This window comes from Glycine max, chromosome 4, assembly GCF_000004515.6.
Source record: "Glycine max cultivar Williams 82 chromosome 4, Glycine_max_v4.0, whole genome shotgun sequence".
NCBI lineage: Eukaryota > Viridiplantae > Streptophyta > Magnoliopsida > Fabales > Fabaceae > Glycine > Glycine max.
In genome coordinates this window covers 34,094,163-34,115,596 of record NC_016091.4, presented here as the reverse complement: position 1 = coordinate 34,115,596, position 21,434 = coordinate 34,094,163, and the positions used below count along the sequence as shown (strand labels likewise).

General features: G+C 35.2%; 1 protein-coding gene and 1 non-coding gene across 3 annotated transcripts; both read right to left on the bottom strand.

Moving 5' to 3' along the window:
- Positions 1–888: 888 nt before the first annotated feature.
- LOC100800438 (eukaryotic translation initiation factor) lies at positions 889–8,215 on the bottom strand. 2 transcript variants are annotated; one of them, XM_003522880.5, is made up of 9 exons: positions 7,935–8,215; positions 6,823–6,894; positions 6,238–6,333; positions 5,719–5,934; positions 3,643–3,740; positions 3,129–3,216; positions 2,696–3,046; positions 2,362–2,607; positions 889–2,280 (listed from the first exon to the last, which is right to left on the bottom strand). In XM_003522880.5, the coding sequence occupies exons 1-9, from the start codon at positions 8,073–8,075 to the stop codon at positions 1,264–1,266; spliced, it is 2,325 nt and encodes a 774-aa protein (XP_003522928.1). In that variant the 5' UTR covers positions 8,076–8,215; the 3' UTR covers positions 889–1,263. The 2 variants fall into 2 exon arrangements, with proteins under 2 accessions (XP_003522928.1, XP_014630176.1); XM_014774690.3 differs by having other exon boundaries at positions 6,823–6,889.
- Positions 7,685–7,790, bottom strand: LOC113001556 (small nucleolar RNA snoR103). The gene has a single exon (XR_003266950.1). It is a non-coding gene; the product is annotated as a small nucleolar RNA snoR103 (small nucleolar RNA).
- Positions 8,216–21,434: the final 13,219 nt, after the last annotated feature.

Sequence of the window (21,434 nt, the reverse complement as noted above, 5' to 3'; positions counted from 1 at the left end):
AATATATCTTCAAAAAAGATGCTTGTTGGATCTCTATCATAGTATTTGCTGAAAGATTAAAATATTTTTTTAACCAAGTAATTGGACACAAGTGATTAATATATTTAAGTTAAGGTTGAATTGTTCGAATAATACTAAAGTTCGAATCTTGGCAAAAATAATTCCTAAAAAGACTTTATTTACCTCCCGACCAAACACTAGATTGTCCAAGGTCTCTTTCTCCAGATGAACCAGAAGGTTAAAACAAAAAAATAATACTTTTCAAACAAATAATATCAAGTGTAAAAAAACATTTATTAATCCTAAAATAATTTATTTTATTTAAAAATTGTTATTTACCAAAAACAACATAAAGACTTATTGGTTTTGATACTTTAAGAGTCCCTTAAAAATTATAATAATTTTATCCTATTTATACCAAATATAATAAGTGATACAATGATTGTATATGGTCATGGGTTCGAGTTAGAAAATTACAAGAGAACCAAAATTAAAAAAAAAAAAAAAAAATATATATATATATATATATATATATATATATATATATATATATATATATATATATATATATATATATATATATATATATTCTTGCCAACACTCGAGCTTCAACTAAACATTGATTAAAGTCACCCTAACACAATTCCAGGGGACTAAAAATTATAAGTAAATATCGAGGTAATTTTGCGTAACACGCACAATGAGTACAGTAATAATTTTGTCGTAGGCCTTTATGAATAAAAAACCACTAACTGACGATTCTAGTTCCATTTTTGGCAGGCCATTCATAACAATACAGATAAAAGCATGCGCATGAGTACGAGGAAGAGTGCAAGATCAAGCTGAACAATCTGGCAAAATAAATCTTCAAACGGGAACAAGAGCATGAGCATATAACGATAATGTTATTTATGAACTGACAAGTTAAACAATTACTATGTCAACAAAAATAAGTAAATTGAGACTAATGAAATACAAAAACATTGGACCCCTAATGGGACACCTTCGGAGAAACATGGCACCTGATTAGCTAACAAGAAAATAAAATCCATAGCTTTATGGTTTGACTTTTCCCTCAAAAAACATCTCTAAGATCTCAAAAAATCAAAAATAAAATTTTACAGCTTTAGAAAAATAGCTGAAACTAGAATCTCCACTTTATAACATCAATACAAAATGCTTTTACTCAAAAAGTGAGGATGAAGGTATGGAAATTTAAGGTAGCAAAGGAAGACAGGTTCGTCCAGTTACAGAAATTTTGATTCACTTGAGCATACTCTGGCAGGCCTCAATATCAGATGTTTGAGCATCCAACACGGCTTGCCCAGATGCAGATCTAATGGCCCCCACCACACTGTCAAATATTGCTCTCTGGAACATGCCATCATCCACCTTCTTGAGAATCTCTCTCACCAGCTTACAATCCAATCCCCCAGCCAAAATTAGTTTTCCAATTATCTCACCAAAATTACTTGGTGCTTTAGGTAAATCTATACCAATATCATCCAGTAGAGAACCAAATAACAAACAGCCAGTCCCTATGTCTATAGGGGTAAGAATCTTCTTAATATACAGATACTCAATGAGATTGGCAACAGGTTCAACACATGGTGGACTTTTATCAAGTGCAAGGGAAATGGCTTCCTTAACAACCTCAGGGTGGTAAGAAGGAGATTTTAATTCCTCCACACACTGTAATGCCTCTTCCAAAAGCTGAACACTGAAATATTCTTCTAGAAGAGAGACAGTTCTGCAGCGAAGATTATCAGTATTCAATCTTGCAGCTGGATGTTGTGGCTTCTCAGAGGATACAGGAACAGGAGTGGCTGTTTTAGCAGGTGAAGAGAGTTGAGGTGCTGCCTCAGGTCCTAAACCAAAGTTTGTACCACCTCCATGTACTAGGGCACTATTTCTTCCACTTATAATACCACCACTACCTTGAGGTAGCAGTTTTGAATTGAGGGTCGTGGACTTGGAAAGTAAAGCAGAGTTGCTCTGTCCAGCAGCTTGAACACCTGGCAAATCTCCTCTTGGCATAGATCTAGTCTTAGGCATCTCCCAGTTGCCATTATCAAATCCAGGCATCCCAGGCATCTTCCTGGTCCCTGGCATTCCAGGCATCAAACCCCCTGCACCAGGTCGGGCAATAGGAAAACCCCCAGAGCTGGCATTTCCTTGAACACCACCACGGGGATTTCTCATACTTGCAGTTGCACCTGGCCGCAATCCAAGATTTTTTTCTGCCTCTGAATGAATTTCAGTAATGGTTTTGGCTTTGACCTACATGAATCAGCATTAAGTTAACAAGTGCACTTAAAATTAAGCATAACAAATCACAGAATATAACAATTTTAAATTTACCTCTTCGCGTCTAGGAACCCAGTTACTAGCACGCAACTCTATAACATCCCGAATCATGAACCTAAGTCGGGGTACAAGTTGTAGGTTTGAGCTTAATTCTTTCAATCGGCTAAAGTAAACGTCATTTATACGCCGCGATTTAAGACTTTCATCAAGCTGCTTGCCAATAGTATTGAAAAACTGACATATGGCTTCAACATTTTCCTCAACTGGACAAAACATGCTGTCTGGGGATCCTAAAAGCTCCTGCTCAAAGTAACCATACTAGTAAATGGATATTTTCAAACCAAAATGTACATTTTACGTAAGAGTAGACAACTTAAATCCTTAGAACCTGAACAATGTGATGGACAATCTTTTCAGGAACCATCTTCTGCTTCAATAGCTCACCAATTAAACGGATATTTCCAAGGGTACGAAGCTTGAGCAGCCTTTCCTTGTCCATACGCTCCATCTCCTGCTCAGGGGCAGTCATCCTTTTTAGTTCCTCCCTCAGATTTTCAGCACCTTCAAATGCCTCCTGGCAATTATTCAAGAGCACTCTCTTAAAGGTGATTTCTTTCCCACCAGGGTCTTCAGATGGGAATGGAGGCAACTTTTCATTTAGATCAGAACAGAGCTGAGCATACATGGGGCAAAATGTTGGTTCTAGAACAGCCTTATCAAAAATAAGTGAAATGACATCCTGCACTCAAAGAAAAACAAGTCAATTTAGAACAAGAATGTGCACAGAAATAGATTGACAACAGCAATTGAAGAGTGACAACCTTTAAGATGTCAGCTGATGTAATGCCAGAATCGATTAACTGACCCTTCAGGATATCAAATTTTTCAGGAGTCAACTTATTCAGTATTCTGCATAAAATTAGACAATGGCATATAAATAGCAGGAACCATCCAATTCTTTATGTGTATATATAGCAGGAGCCATCAAATTCTATATTAATAGCAGAAGCCACACAGCTCAAGGATCCTTAACATTGTAACGTGTGAAAAAGGCTAAAAAAGAGTTTCAGAAATAGAGTCTTTTGTCAAAAATAGAGTCTTTTTTTTCACTTCCATATTTAATAATCAATATGATATAATCCTCAAACTGCGCATGGCTGAAGCCTTCTTACTACCTGCCAGAATCCAGGGCACCTACTACACAATTAAGGTACAAGTACAGAAGCTCAGATTCAAGCATACATGACAAGTTGACAACCCAGAATCCTTCCACATAGCATGGCTAAAAGGTCCCTTATATCTAACTGTTATTCACAAGCATCCAAAATCTATTACCCTTTCACAGTTTTTATGACGCGATCCTTTTCAGATAGACTTCCCCTTCTAGCAGACCACGGAACCTCGGCCTTGACCAGCGTAGGAGTAGGTCCTCCCTGAATAAGTAGACAATAGATTAAAATAAATATACAAATTCATCATCTCAATCTAATGGATAAGCAATGAAACATTATGATATTAAACAAAACTTCTTGTACGAGCATATGACAATTACTTTCAATCAATTAATCAAGAAATTCTAACAAGGCCAGCACAACTTAGTCATCATCAATTACTAGTCTAAGGAGGAATGGGTCAGACTTCAAAAGAATAACATACAGAAAACATGTAACTACTAAATAAAACTAATTCCCTTTCTTTAACAGCAGTTCAGCATAAAATAAAATTCTCTGATAATTGTAATTACTCAAATTACAGAGCAGTGAGAGCACAACTTAGTTCTTCTTGGTACCAAAATAAACCTATAAACTCCGAAGTGCAAATAAATAAATATAGTAAACAAATCAATAATAAAGTTAAAGTGGCCATTGATACATGGATAAAAGCAAATGAGGCTACATTAATAACCAACAAACTACAAAACCACAAGAAAAGCAAGAAAATTTTAATTACTTAGATAAAATCCCACCAAAATAGCTGTTTATCAGTGAAGAATGCATCACATGTTCAATTTGATCAAGATGCATAGCAGCATGCCAGGTTGGGCATAGATAAAAACTAGAAAGAAAAAAAAATCATGTAATTATTGGTCACAGGCATGGTAGTCAGTATCGCATTCTGACTCGTAGAATCATGCGAGTCTGATTTTGTGGTGCTGCTCCACACACGTCCACACGTGGAATCATCTGTTGGTGGAATTGTTAAAAACAGCAAACTGAATCACAAACTCATGGGAACAGCATCCAATACTTGTTTGAACATTCACTTTAGATGGGTTAAAATTAGGGTTATTTGTTTGGTTTTGGGCTTCTAAAACTTTAACCCCACAAGACCCAACCCGTAAAACTTATTAGTCACAGCCCCTTAACACCTAATAAAGAAATAATATAATATGCCCCTTGAACTTGTGAACGTCAATACGTTATTCTTCTTCAGCATTGCAACTTCTCTCCTTTGCTGCCACCAGACATTGCTCAGCCACAACTAGACCTTGCTCTGCCATGATCGGACCTTTTGCTCTGCCTTGATCAGCCCTCTGATGGCTTGCTTGACGGTATATAATCACAGAATAGATGAACTCAAACCATTTATTATGAAATAATTTAGTGAACATGATGGAGAAGTAATGCATCACTATATGAAAAACTCCTCATCAGTGTCAATGGCGGATGACAGAAGGCTGAAATTCTACAATATAAACATGCCATTGTGCCTTATGGCGCCACCATGGTGAGCCTCTCTTCACAAATTACCAATGGCGGTTGGCAAAAAATCTGCTATGCCATTCCACCATGGCACCATAGCCACTATTTAATAACACTGCTCTTCATATATGCTCCTCACCCAAAGCGGGATTGATAACGACAACTATTAAAAATAGTAATTAACCATTTATTATTTATACTATCTTGATGCATATATAAGAATTTACTCCTCAAATTATATTATCTCGATTCATACATAATGAGTATATGCATATATATTATTTTTATAGATGTTGGTTTCAAGTTACGATTGCTCGTTTTACAATTTTGTGACCCCTTTCTGAGTCATTAGCATCTCGAATTTGACTACCATATGGTCACAAGTTCATTAGGGTATATAATAAACATGTATCAAGTAACAATAAATGTAATATGGTGATCTCTCTTTTGGAAAAATCTCATATGACCAAATCCTAATCAAACAGGTTTCCAAAGGGCCAAAAAGGATGTTCAGAACATTGAGGATAACACAATGGGTCTCAACCATATGACCGACACATTTAGAAGCTTCTACTGCGAGGAATAAAATTTAGTTACGGCAGTGATGTATCACTTTGGTGTTTACTGATAGCAAGTTTCAAACAAACATTGAATCTAAACTCATAACAAGTCAAGTAAAACACTGGTATTTATTTTTTTCCATGCTTACCCCTTGCATAGAAGAGATTTGTGTTCTAGCAAACTGGGAATTAAGTTGGTCATGACGATTAACCTGACTAGCATCCTGCTGTCTATTACCAAACTCCCTGTTATCTCTGAGGTTTTCCCAAGACCTCTCATCTGAATTAGCAGGAAGTTGTCCAGAATGACCACGCCAATCACGGTTATCTGGCTCAGAATACCGATTTTGTAATTGATGAGGAAGCTGCAGAAGATAAAGTAAACATTATTATATAACATTTTAGTTGTGAAAATGATTACAAATAGATTTAAAAAAATGGATAATATTTAATTGCAACAATCAAAAAAATAAATGTATCATTCAAATAGTATGATATTCTAATTATAGAGAATTCTTCTCTTCACATGACGCAAAAAAGTATGTTCTCCACCAAAAATCAATCAACCCATATCAACTTAACCAACCAAATTACCAAATGGGATGAAAGAGGATTCATGGTTCTTAGAAAAATTTAAAATATAATTAGAAGGCAGGAAAGATAGTTACATTGCTTTCAGCACGGCCCCAACTTGGATTTTCACCAAAAATTTCAGCTTCTATATCTTGTTTAATCTTTAGTATATCATCAGGGACCTCAACAGCCTGTGAATGAAAAGTTTCAACAGTCAGATAACAGTTAAAACATAAATACTTGATTTATATGTTTTACATAAGTCACAAAAGAGTACTGAACTATGCTATTTCAGAAGTAGATTCCTCTAGTATGGAGGAGGGCAAAGGGAGAGATAAGTGAATGAAACAATAAGAAGAAATTATTCGGAGACTTAGGTAATAACATAAATTGCCTTTTAATGGACCATAACCCCACCCTTCCTCCCACACACCAAAAGAAAAATAGACTGCTATCATTTAAAAAGAGGACCACATGGAAAAATCTATTTGAAAAATAAAATTAGAAAATTTAGACTACATTTTAGCAGAGATAGACGTGATTAGTATAAGGCTTAAAATCAACCAAAAAAAAAAAAACACAGCAGAAGGATGTACTGTATAATAAATAAAATAAAAAATTTTGCTTCTTCAGAAACAGTTTAGAGAATTAAAACTAAATTTGCAAGAGCAAACAGTTACCTCTTGAAGCTGTAAAAGCTGATCTCTGCTATATCGCACACGCTCATGACCCTCAAACCGTGAATCTCTGGTCTATAAAACAAGAACCAATAAGATACAAATATCTACAAAAGGTCCTTACTTAAACCATCACCACACAACCAATAAATACCTCAAAAGAACAAGAAAAATGAAGTAGACATATACAATAGTATGCAACAATAGACATCACAGAAAAAATCACAATTATTTTCCACTAAAATCCTTTACAAAAATATAGCGATAGAAATAGTTATACATGAACCATACACAACTCAATAATATACCACCATGTCTAGTAACATTTGGCCAAGACAAAATGTTTCCCTTTTCAACTACTCATTCATTAGAAACAAATATACTGACAACGCAACAGAATCATTTAGTTCGTCGCATAGTCATAGGCAGCTCCGGAAAAACTGTTTCAGCGTTTCAGCGTAGTAAGATACACGTGGAAAACTAAAAAAAAAAAAACAGAATCTGAAAACTTTCATATTGCATGCAAAGGCAATGAACCAACATGCCGACTAACACTGGACCAAGACAACCGTTTCCCTTTTCAACTACCCATTCGTTAGAAACAAATACACTGACAACGCAACAGTCATTTAGTATGTCGCATAGCCAAAGGCAGCTCCGACTCTCCATAGTAAAAAAGAATCTGAAAACTTCCTTATTGCAAAGGCAATGCTTGCAATGCCCGAGATGCCGGTGTTTGGCTTGGTGATATGCTATAGGATTCTGTTGCACCGGACATTAAATGTGAGCTAAGCATTTCTCCCAGCATCAGAGGCAAGGCAACCCCCTCTAAAACGAAACCCTAGTTGGAAAGGCAAACGAGCAGGAATGTGTGTGGGTCCTTTATGGGCAATCTAAAACTCAACGAAGCACACCTACAGCCCACATGCTGTTGCTTTCTGTCCATATTACAGCAAGAACACATAACCAAGTGCCCCCACCAAGAATCAGGACATTCCAAGTTTCAAACTCTCAACTCCCATTCCATTCCTATAATAATAACCCTATCCATCAAACAAGATAATCATGGGTAACGAGATCCAAATAAAACGTGCTTAAACAAATCGAGATCTGACCTTGAGAGAGAAATAGGCATGAGGGCGGCAGAGAGGGAGATCGGCGGAGAGAGAGGAGGAGGAGTGACCGAAAAGCCTGCTTCCGCCGCCACGACCACCACCAGGCCTCAAGCTTAGGACCGTTGGATCACCTTGCTGCATATCACTACTCACTGCCACAGATTATTAAAGGGTGTTATGCTCGTTCGTTCGTTCGTTCTCTCTCTTCTGCGCAGCGCCAAAGAGAAGAGAATGAGAAAGAGAGACGCTGCGAGAGACGGGGAAAGAAATAAAAACCCTTCCCTCCACCACACCCAATGTCAGTTTCCCTAATTTACCCTTTTGTTTAAATTTAAAAAAAAAATAGAAGATAAATTTGTTTTTAAAAAAAACTTTTACGTAAAAGCATATCAAACAAACATATGGAAAACTGTTAATTTGATTTTAAAAAATATTCTTTTAACAAATAAATTTAAATAAATTTACCCATAGATTTGCTTTTAAAAAAATAAAAAATTACTTATTTTATTAAAGAAATATTTTTAAAAAAATAAGTTTAAACAAACACACCTTTGAGAAAATTATTTGTTTTTAAAAATATCTTAGATTCACGTCCAATCCAGATTTTCACACTAGTGATGACCCCACTTGATTTTACAATCAGCTTCGTCAAAAGCAAGACATCCTTTTCGCTTGTTGTTGGTTCTGTGACACCTTATACCCCGATGTACATATTTATATAATAACATACATGAAAAAATACTGAATTGAGTAAAATAAGATTTTATTTTCTAAGCATAAAAGGATTCATGTGGGTAAAAGATTCACATTTACTTCGCTGTTACCAAATAAAACTTACCAGAAACATTTTCGATTCAAAACAAGGTCGTTCAAGTTTAAAAAAGAATTTAAGTTAACAAACATAATAAAATAAAGTAAGATAACATGTTCGGAACATCATGCAATTAAAATAGAAATTCATGTCTCAATGTCATATCCTATCAGAGCATTGTGTCTTGGCATCTTCCAGCATAAGATTCCTTAAAGCAATTCACCTAGTCATTTGCTCCCACGAACACAAGATTCAAGATCATCACAGGATTCAAACATAAACAACACACGGGGAGTGAGTTATCAAATTCCTAACTAATAGAGAGAAACGAGACAACATGTAGAAATACATATCATATAAATGAAATACGGCTTACTTAAACACAGTTCATGTCATTCCACCACTTGTCGCGTAACATCACATCTCAATACAACATGTCTCATTCATTTTCACATCATTCACATACTCAAGGATCAAAACACAATATCACTCAACCAATCAATATCGATCAATACACAAGCGTTATGCAACAGATATACTAAGACTCAATCCTATATGTAATATGTAACACCCTGAAATTTCACTAATTATAAATCAATGTTTAATTGTATTTAGCATGTTATTTGATTATATGATTGACTTGAATGAGTTGAGGTATGGTTTGAATTAGTCTTGTGTGATTTGCTTGATGTGAATGTTGAGTTATGTGGAGTTTTATTAACCTAAGTTAAAATTATAAGATTTCAAATTTCACCTAAACCTATTCTGGTAAAACCACAATCATGAATTTGTTAACCGTTGGATCGTCTTCAATTTTTGACTGTAGGTTCATAACACATGTTTCCACAGTTTAACCGTTGGATTTTTCCACAATTTTAACCTCTTGCTTAGCGCAAGAAGCGCGCTAAGCGCAATTCCAACCCGAGAGGGAATTGCGCTAAGCACAAATTGTCGCACTTAGCGCAAGAGGAATTGCGTTCAGCGCGAATTGTCGCGCTAATTACAAATCCCAACCTGAGAGGAATTGCACTAAGCGCGAAATGTCATGCTTAACTCTAAAAGTGGACTCCCGCTTAGTGAGATGAGCTCGCTAAGCAAGATCTACAAACTATTAATACGTTCTTCAGCATGAAAAATACGATTTTTTTCACTCTGTTTCTCTCCAAACGCCCACCCCAAACCCTAACACCTCCTCCTCTACCACTAGTGGCCACCACAAGACGTTGTTGCTTGCAACCGAATCACCAGATCAAGAGGAACATTTTAATCGAAGAGGAACCCTCAAAATCCACCTCAAGGATTCGATGGAGAACAATTCCTCAATCCTTTCTGATGGAAGCTTGCTTGTTAGGCTTCTATGGAGGCTGGATCTTTGAGCTTCAATGAGGTCCTTTAATGGTGATTTTCCACCATGGAGATGCAGCGGAAGACAAAGGAGAAGAGGTGAGAGGAGGCGCCATCCACTAGGGAATAAGCCATGGAAGAAGGAGCTTCACCACCAAGATGAGTCTTGGATAAGAAGCTTGGAAGGATGCTTCAATGGAGGAAAAGAAAGAGGGATAGAAAGAGAGAGGGGGGAGCACGAAATTGAAGGAATAAAAGAGGGAGAGAAGTGGAACTTTGAAGTATGTCTCACAAGACTCTCATTCATCAAAGTTACAACAAGTGTTACACATGCTTCTATTTATAGACTAGGTAGCTTCCTTGAGAAGCTTTCTTGAGAAAACTTCCTTGAGAAGCTTCTTTGAGAAAACTTCCTTGAGAAGCTAAAGCTTAGCTACACACACCCCTCTCATAACTAAGCTCACCTCCTTGAGAAGTTTCCTTATGAAGATTCCTAAAGTAGCTTGAGCTTAGCTACACATACCTCTCTAATAGCTAAGCTCACCTCCTTGAGATGAGAAGCTAGAGCTTAGCTACACACCCCCTATAATAGCTAAGCTCACCCCCATGACAAAAAACATGAAAATACAAAAAAAAGTCCTTACTACAAAGACTACTTAAAATGCCCCGAAATACAAGGCTAAAACCCTATACTACTAGAATGGCCAAAATACAAGGCCCAGACGAAGGAAATACCTATTCTAATATTTACAAAGATAAGCGGGCTCATACTTAGCCCATAGGCTCGAAATCTACCCTAAGGCTCATGAGAACCCTAGGACCTTCCCTTGGATCTCTAGCCCAATCTACTTGGAGTCTTCTACCCAATGCCCTTGCGGAGTAGGATTGCATCACTTTCTTTCGTAGCTTCTATGAGGTAATTTTGACTTCTAATCCTTTCTCATAGTTAGTTTGAGCTTCTCTTAGTGTCTCTTGTGTTTTGGGTACTGTAATAGGGTGTTTTTAGACTTCCTTTGAAAAACCAGTGAAAATGAAACATTGTAAAAGTCTTTTTATAAAATTGATGTTATTTTCGTGACCTTCGTTGAACCCCGATCACATTGGCGTGGTCGGAATTTCAAAATGACATCCCCTTTTAGTAGAATCTAAAACACCCCTTAGCCCTTCTCGCAACCTAAGTCACGACGGGACGACAAAAGAGAATTATTTTCTAAGAAGAAAATGAGAGAGAGTCACCACCAATGTTTATTTAGGGGAAACATTAGAAAAAACAAAAAAAAAGGTATGTGAATTTTGAAAAGAAGGGGTTTGGGAGTTGTTTATGCATAGGGAAGGTGCTAGCACCCCACGCGCCCGTCACGAAGTACGACAACCTTTAATCGTGTGTGCAACAAAAATAACGTGACTTCAAAATTATTTATTTTCCCAAGAGTGGTGATTTTTTTTTGTGTTTTTGTTTTTTTTAATCGACAAGGATGTTGCCCTTACTCCTATGTATCCCCAAGTGCAATGAGGAAATCAGACCTACGTAGTTCTTTATCTAAAAATGTTTGTGTGTTGAATTAATTTTTTTGATTTTGGTTTTGTTTATTGGTCGGATATCCTTCGTATCCACCTGTTATGAATATGATGAAAATCTTCGAGCGCGCGAGGCGAGTCCAAGACCTAGCGTCGTGTGCTATGAAAACAAAATGCTAAGAGAATTACCAAGCAAGTCTGAGACTTAACGTGACAACTTAAAGTAAAAGAATAGTAAAAATAACAGAATCACAAAAACAATGAAAATACGGAAATAACAGAAAATACGAAAATAACGAAATTTAGTACGTCAGAAATACGTAAATTACAGAAACGACTTAAGTTAATTTTAGAAAACATAGGATTGGATTTTATCGTTCATACCTTCAGTATCCTAATAATGTTAACATATATAATTCATTTTCAAACATTATTGATGCATGCAGAGTTATCCCAAGTCGGTTTCTCACACTTTGGAACCTAAAAATATTTACTAAATATTGATCCCTCGCATATGTAGTAAATATCTCAGCATTACAACTATATTCTCATGCTTTTTGCAATCAAAGCGTTATGCTCTATTCCTAGCAACATAACGCAAAAAGTAAAATCATTCTGTTCAAATTCTAAGATTACTTTCCAATCTCACTTAAAATCCAATTTCATGACACTAGTGATCAAATAGAATAAAGCATTACAAGTAGAAAATAATGAGTAGAAAAGATTAATACATATATAATATCAAAAGGGACACATAAAGGTACCAAGATTACATCCAATCCTTAAGAAAAAACTAATTGATCATTGCGCAGAGCACAAGACTAACAAGAGAAATGACGAAGGAAGTGATTCACGGTCACAACTCTACAACGCCTCAGCTCGACTTTTCCTCTTCTCCTTCTTCTTCTGCATTTTCTCCCTGTTTTCTAGGCTGCGGAACCCTTTTTCCTCCTCAACCATGCATGGCTATTTATAGAAAACAACCATTGAGTGCAGGGAAATTCGCTCAGGCGAGTTGCTGGCTTAATGGTAAAGGTATCTACTCGCCCAGGTGAGCGAGTTGCTTGCTTAGGGCTGAAGTTATATCTTAGCCCAGGCGAGCTGGATGTTAGCCTGGGCGAATTTAGGGTCAGAAATCTTCATGAAGAGACCATTTTGCCATTCCTTGTGGCTTTGTTTCTGGATCTAACAAACAACCATCATAACCCTGAGTGACCCCTTGGCTTTGCGCTGTAACCGGTGTCAAACGCTGCAATTCGATTGGTTTCCCTTTTCCTTCTTCATAACTTACTCCGTTCTTAATTTACTACGTTCCTTTTTTTCTATCTCTATCTCTATGTTTTTTTTTCTTTTTCCTTATATATATATATATATATATATATATATATATATATATATATATATATATATATATATATATATATATATATATATATATATATATATATTCCCTTGTTTTACCACTGGCAATGATAAAAGAATTAAACCCAAATGAAATTAGGGTCTTATAGAGGTACTTTCTAGCATATGGTATTTTTCCATATTGGGCGACACTTGTGAAGACCATCTGTAAACACTCACCTTGTCAATATGATATCACTAACCCTAAGACGCAACATTTTGGTTTTTAAGTGGAAAACTTCATTAATTTGATTATGAAAAATGAGAGTAAATTTTTTCGTGATATACATTCACTAATCAATGCACAAAATACTTAAATGAATATATACATGCATATATGTATACACACACACACACACACACACACACATATATATATATAATATACCATCATACATCATTCACATGATAGGAAGTAATTTAGTTTACACATGTATCAAAGCCTAGAATTTACATATCCAAATAAAAAAAGAATCAAGGAACCGGCTACGGAGGAGTTGATAACAAAACAAAACTCTCTCCCTCCACATTGTCTAATGTTGTTCATTTGCTCCCATCAATGAAGGTTCATGATCATCATAGGTACTAACCACACGATATTAAATTTGCAAGGGTTAGTTTATTATAAAAGAAATCAACAAGCATCATATGACAATAATTAACAAGAAAACTATAACAACAACCATAATCATACTCAATAATCCATTAGTTCAATATACACTTAACAACTAGTCATCAATTTTTCCACAATTCAAATCAATCATGCTCAGATTGATGCATGCTGATAACGACTACCGAGTTGTTCAAAAACAAATAAAACAAGGAAATTATGTAGCACATGATTAACCTATGTCAAACTCAGAAATATGATTCAATATGGTTCCTACATTTATCACTTACAAACAGAAAGAGGGGAATTTTATTGAACAGTTTATAAGTGACTACAAAGGAATGCGAAAACACACAAAACAAAATTGAAGAAACAAAATAGATTAAGAACATAATACAATTCAAGATGAAAAATATCAATCCAATTCAACAAACCAATGCAAATAGAATTATCACAATTACTCCGAATGATGTTCAATGTGAAAGTTCACTCAAATGCATTAGAGAGGGTTCAATCAAATCAAATCTCTAAATTATTTGAAATTGCAAATTACGTTGGAAGATCATCCAAACAATCTATGATAAAATTTTGTAATTAGGAAATGGATCCATAACCTAATCCATTTTCAATCCTAAACATAATCACAATCATGAAAAATGAAAATAGGATTGAAGAGAAAGAACATTCACAAGGAGTAGAAAAACCAAACCAAGACTCAAATTCAGTTTTGCTTGGAGTGAATCCTTGGATTGATTAATTGTTTAACCTTCCATGATCATCACCAATGGAGAAACCACAAAATTTGTGTAAGAAAATGGTGGAATAGAAGTGAAAAGATAAAGAAGAATGAAGAACAATTGAGAGAAAAAGAGAGAAGATAAAAAGCATGCACAACAAGTTTTGAACAAAAATGAAGTTCTAGTGAAGTGTTTCTTCCAATGAAGTTCAGTCACTAACTAACTAACTAACACCAATATATAGAGTGCTAGTAACTAATCTAACTAACTAACTACCTAGCTACCTACCTAATTAACTAACTACCTACCTAATTAACTAACTACCTAACTAAACATTACACAAAACAAAAGCCCAAACTCACACCTAGGGGTGTTAAAAAAAGCTAGTTCATGTTGGACCGGATTATAACTGAACCTAAACCGAATTGGTTTTTTTCCTGAACTAGTTCAAGAAAAAATGAGTGCGCTATTTTATAAAACCAATTCGGTCAATCTAATTGTTTCTATAAAACCAGTTTGGTTAACCAAACTTATTGTTATTTAAATATTTTTTATTTGAAAAAATAGTTCAAAAACTAGTTCGAAAACCAATTCGAAACTGGTTCGACTCTTAAAACTAGTTAAAAACTAGTTTAGTTCAGAACCAATTTTTTAAAACTAGCTTGATTTTGAACCAATTTCTAAATCAGTTTGACTATTTGGATATAAAGTCAAACCAATTAAAATAGTTCAAAACCAATCCGGTTTGGTTTTTTTACCGAACTAGTTTTTGCACACCCCTACTCGCATCCCAATTCTTCAAGTGCAGAGGTTCTGACTTCCAAGCTCAATTTGACCCTTGAAATGACAGAATTGGCCAATGATTATTTATAACAAAATTGAAGGGATTTTTCTGTAGAAGCAAGCTTCATGATGATGAATCAAGTATGAGTCAAGTAGTTTTGATGATGACAAAAAGCCCAAAAGAACCCAAAAGAATGATTTCAAGAATGAGTCAACAAGTTCAAGATCAAGATTGATTTCAAGATTCAAGAAAAGACATCAAAATGAATTCAAGATTCAAGAGAAGAAATCAAGAAGCAACAAGTCAAGACTTCACAAGGGAAGTATTGAAAAGGATTTTTCAAAAACCAAACATAACACAGTTTTGTTTTACAAAAGAGTTTTCTCAAATTTTTTTAAGTTGCCAGAGTATTTACTCTCTGGTAATCGATTACCAATTTCTTGTAATCGATTACCAATGTTAAAATTTGATTTCAAAAAGCTTTTAATTGAATTTACAATGTTCCAAATAATTTTTAAATGGTGTAAGCAATTACAATATATTGGTAATCGATTACATGGTTATGGTAATCGATTACCAGTGACAAGTTTTGAATAAAAGATCAAGAGATGTAACTCTTCCAATGGTTTTCTCAAGATTTTCTCAAGGTTATAACTCTTCCAATGGTTTTCTTGGCCAGACATGAAGAGTCTATAAAAGCAAGACCTTGACTTGCATTCATATAACTTTTTGAACAATTTCTTGAACAAATTTTGAGAAATCTTGAAACCTTTGCTACTCATCTTTCTTCTTCTTCCTTTGCCAAAAAGCTTTCTAAATTTTCTGCTTTCCAAACCTTGTTCTTCTGCAAGGGAAAATTCTGCAGAAAACAAAAATGTGCTATATCTTTTCATTCTCTTCTCTCTTTGCCAAAAAGAATTCAACAAGGACTAATCGCCTGAATTTTTTTTGTGTCTCTCTTCTCCCTTTTCCAAAAGAACGAAGGACTAACCGCCTGAATTCTTTTGTGTCTCCCTTCTCCCTTTTCAAGAGAATTCAAAAGGACATAGTCTGAGAATTCTTTTGATTCTTCCCTTTCCCTTAAACAAAAGATTTCAAAGGACTAACCGCCTGAGAATTCTTTGTCTTAACACATTGGAGGGTACATCCTTTGTGATACAAGTAGAGGGTACATCTACTTGGGTTGTTGTAACTGAGAACAAGAGAGGGTACATCTCTTATGGATCAGTTCAAGTGGAGGGTACATCCACTTGGTTGTTCAAAGAGAACAATGGAGGGTACATCCCTTGTAGATCTTTGCTTGTAAAGGATTTTACAAGGTTGAAAAAAATCTCAAGACCCGGTGGTTGCTTGGGGATTGGATGTAGGCACGGGTTGTTGCCGAACCAGTATAAAATTCTTGTGTTTGTCTTCTTCTTCCCTACACTCTATAATTTCCGTTGTGCACTTTAATTATCACTTTTACTTTTGGTTAAGTTTCTTTTTCTATTCTTTACTTTCTTAACTTAGTAGTAAAAGCCTAATTGAATCTAGTAACATTAAGAATGATAGTTTTTTAATTAGTCAAGGTACATTAATAATTAATTCAACCCCCCTTCTTAATTATTCTGAGGCCACTTGATCCAACATTTTCTTATCTTTCCAGGGACTACTCACACATTCCATTTGGAGTTCTGTAGTATCCTTTAGGCCCTGCACAAGACAGATAGTTCAAGTAAGCAAAAAAAAATCTAAAATTAAGCTCAATCATTTGCCTAAGACCCAAAATGAGTTAAGGTGAGAAAATAAAGGTCAAAGAGATGTCAATTGAGTTAAGAAGGATAGAAAAATATTAAACTATAAATGCTCAATCTTATGCACCTGACATCAACTCTCAAATGCAATGTGGTACCATTCGTCAGAAAATAGCCTAAGCATGTCCACGGGACACTATCACTTAGGAAAACTAGGCAGCAAATGTTAAGGTCACCCTGTCGTGCACATGCAACTCCCCCCCATGGTGATCAACCTAAGTCTCAAGAAAGTTCCAAACCGAGTGACATGCCCCCAAAGTACAAGTATTTTTTCTCATGAAAAACTACAAGTACTTATTGACAAAGATTATACTATTTCCATGCATTATGAAGTATGAAACATAGATACCATCAATGCATTGATCATGGACAATTAAAGATTTTAAGTCATCCCCTTCTCTCTCCAGGGATGCTTAAAACTCTTTAACCACTATATTTCTCCCTCCAGGGATATCCTGTGAATGTATGTATACATGATTTTGATGATGTCAAAAAAAGAATCAAACAAGACTCATTTTGCTTCAAGATTAATACAAGATTGTTTCAACAAACAAAGCCTTGATTCAAGATTTCTTCAAGTTCAAGCCTTGCCTCACAATGAAAGGTTTCAAGTCATTCAAGACACATATAATTGATTACCAATGGTTTGAAAGTGTGTAATCGATTACACATCATATGTAATCGATTACCAGAGACTCTGAATGTTGAGAATTCAAATTTTAAATGAAGGGTCACAACTGTTAAAAAAAAAACAATTGTGTAATCGATTACACTAATTCTGTAATCGATTACTAGAGAGGATTTTCAAGGAATATCGCCAACAGTCACATCTTATCATTTGGATTTTGAATGGCCATCAAAGGCCTATATATATGTGTGACTTGGGACGAAATTGGAGAGGGAGTTTTGCTTGGCAAAAATGTCTTATCCTCTCAAAAGAAAATGAGAGAGATTCCAAGAGAACTTCATTGTAAAATGCTCTCTCAAGAACTCTTGGGCAAACACTTGCAAATCCATTAAGAGTTCATCCAGGGATTTTCATTGTAATATTCTTCTCTTTAAGAGAGAATTCTTCTTCCATTCTTCTTATTCAATGAGATTGGTTAAGAGACTGTGAGTCTCTTGTTGTAAAGCATCTGAACACAAGGGATGGGTTGTCCCTGTGTGGTTCAGACTTTGTAATGGATTTTACAAAGATAGTGGAAAACTCAAGTGGGTTGCTTGAGTACTGGACGTAGGCACAAGGATGTGGCCGAACCAGTATAAAACTGTGTTTGCATTCTCTCTTCCCTTATCTTATTTATTTTGTTGCAATCAATTGTGTCTTGCATGTTTAAAGAACATTGTTAAATTGATTGTTGTTGCTTCTTCTGCATTCTAAGCCTATCCCTCTTAAGATTATTGAGACCACAAGGTCCAACATATCCATCATGGTCACTGCACCCCAATGTACATACACAACATACATCATCACAATGACAAAATCTCACCTCAATGTCATCATCAACATCAACCTCATCTCATCTCAATGTCATTATTAACATTAACATCATCTCATCTCAATATCATCATTAACATCAACATCATCTCATCTCAATATCATCATCAGTAATCGCATTCCACACACACACACACACTTAAAATTTCATGCATGGGATTTAGATTCGCTAGGTCCTCAGACAACATAAGTCTCATAAAACAACAATATCATTCATCAATAACAAATATATCGCATCCCATTAGTCAAAAACATAGTTTTCTTGAAAACCAACATGCACAAGGACAAACATACATCCCCATAATTGGGTTCCCTGATCCCAACTATGGTATTAAAATCGTAAACCAAATAATAAAATCCCTTCACCTATTGATATCTCTTTGTCATCTCTTCTTTGCATTGCTCAGAGGTCTCTCAAGTTCACATTCGTTGGTCCAAACACAATGCTATATATATCAAATTGAATATAATTTAGTATAGATTTTAAAAATAAGGTTAATATCAACATTCAGGGTCAAATACCCCTGTCAAATTAAAAAGGGCTATGGGGTGTTTTAGGATCTACATCAAAGAGATGTCATTTTGAAATTCTGATCACACCAACGTGACCAGGGTTCAGTGAAGGTCACAAAAGCAACATCAATTTTATAAAAGGGTAACTTTTACAACGTCTCATTTTTAAGGGTTTTTCAAAGGAAGTGTAAAAATATCCTATTACGACACCTAAATCGTAAGAGATACTAAGAGAAGCTCAAACTAACTAGGCGAAGACAAAAGAATCATGATTACCTCGAAGAAACCATGAAAGAAGGGCTAAGAGCTCTGTTTCTCTACCGAATCCTTTAGGTGGATTATGAAAATTTTACTCTGATTAAAGTGTTCCTCTTCGTGCGGTGGTTCGACAGCAAGTAAGGGTGGCTCGTGGTGGCCATCGATGGTCGTGGGTAGTGGAGGAGAAGGTGTTGGGGTTTTAGGGCATGAGTAGAGAGAGGGAGATAGGTGAAAATCAGAATTTTCACGTTGTAGAACGTATTTATAATTTGCAGATCCCGCTTAGTGACACGAGCTCGCTAAGCGAAATTTCACTTTTGGTGTTGAGAGCGACCTCTCGCGCTGAGCAAATTACCTCCTCAGATTGAAATTGCATGTAGCGTACTGATCTCGCCAAGCGAATTCCCCCCTCGGGTTGAGAAATGCTCTTAGCACACTTGTCTCGCTAAGAGAATTTCCTTCACGGGTGGGGAATTGTGCTTAGCACGCTTGTCTCACTAAACAAATTTCCCTTGTGGGTTGGGAATTGTGCTTAGCGCGCTTGTCTCATTAAGTGATCTATCCAAAAATGATACTTGGAAATCCCAATAGTCAAAACGTGAATCTAAAACCTATAGTTCAAGTGTGAAGAAGATCCAATGGTTAACAAGTCCAAGATCATGGTTTTATTGAAATTGGTCTTTAGGTCAAACTTGACATCTCACAAATCCAACACAGGTCAAACAAACTCCACATAACCTAATTATTCACACCAATTAATCGCACATAGATAACTCACACAACAACCTCAACTAATCCAATTTAATCAGACAATACAAAAATTACATCAATCATCTATTTTCACTTATCTAAATTTCAGGGCGTTACACCATCCCAAGGCCTCAAGGTCATAGAAGAAAATTGTTTGCTCAACATCTAGAAAAGATGTGGAGTGGGCATTATATCATATACGTGCATCATATTGCATTATATGACGGTGGAAGATGAACCACACATGTATAATGGAAATTTTGACCACCATTATGTGTACCCACTAACGATGGGCTGACAATTGACATATACAGTGGTCCTCATCCAGCCCTTGAATCATACTTTTTTAGGAGAAAATAACTTTATACTTTATGATCCGAGATGTCGTCACCAACTTCAAGTTAGACCTTGTGGAGAATATTTGGGAACATTTTAGACGTGATAATCAACAAATTTAGTTATTGTTTTGATTATATAACTTTTATTATATTTTGATTATTGTCTTTTATGTTATGCTATTTGTGAGAAGTTAGCTACTTTTGTCATTTTAAATAAAATATAATTAAATTATGTTTATATTTATATATGATTTTTAATTTAAAATTTTTTAACATCCGCCAAAAAAATTTAACATAATAATGCACTAAATTTTTCTTAATTTTAAAATTTTAATCAACTTATAAATAATATGATTATAAATTAATAAAGAAATTATTAATAAAATACAAAAGGCTTTTTGGTGGAACCCATTGAAAATAACAAAAGAAGTTATTGCATAGAGTTGTTTGTATTAAAAAGATAAAAATGAATGATGTGTATATAAGGGCCCATCAGAAGTAATTATTATGTGTAACTGTCAATGCTAGAAGGATTCCTTTCCTATGTCATATTTTTGGTTTTATCAGTTTTTGTTAGTCCCTATTTTGTGTAAACCTTGTTTTTTGATTTGCATCAGGCTCCTACTCGGGTAGAGAGAGTGAGAGACCATTCAAGCTTTTGACTTGTTTTTGATGTTTTTAGTGTGTTTGTTGGGTTGTTTCTATAGTGTACTGACCCAGTGTAAAATGGGCTTATTGCAAATTTTACATGTTAATCAGTTGCACTTTTTACAAATACAACATCGTCATAGTTATACAATTATAATTAAAATTTACGTTTTAATTAGACTATCCTTAACATTGTTTATTTGTGAAAGCATTTATTAAGTAGTAAGAGCATCTCCAACCATGGTTTCTTAAGGGGCGCTTAGTGTGAAGAAATCATTTTTTAATTTTTTTTGGCACTGGAGCAAACCCACGTGGCAGGGTGTGTTCTTTCACTCTTTAGATTCATTTCTTATGTAAGAAATGATATCTTAGCATTGAAAAAAATAATTTCTTTCAAGCTAACAGGTTCAACACATGTACGAATTAGAGGGAAGATAACTGTCCAGAGAGAAGAACAATGAATAAAAACTCAAATGAACAAAACAACCATAATGAAT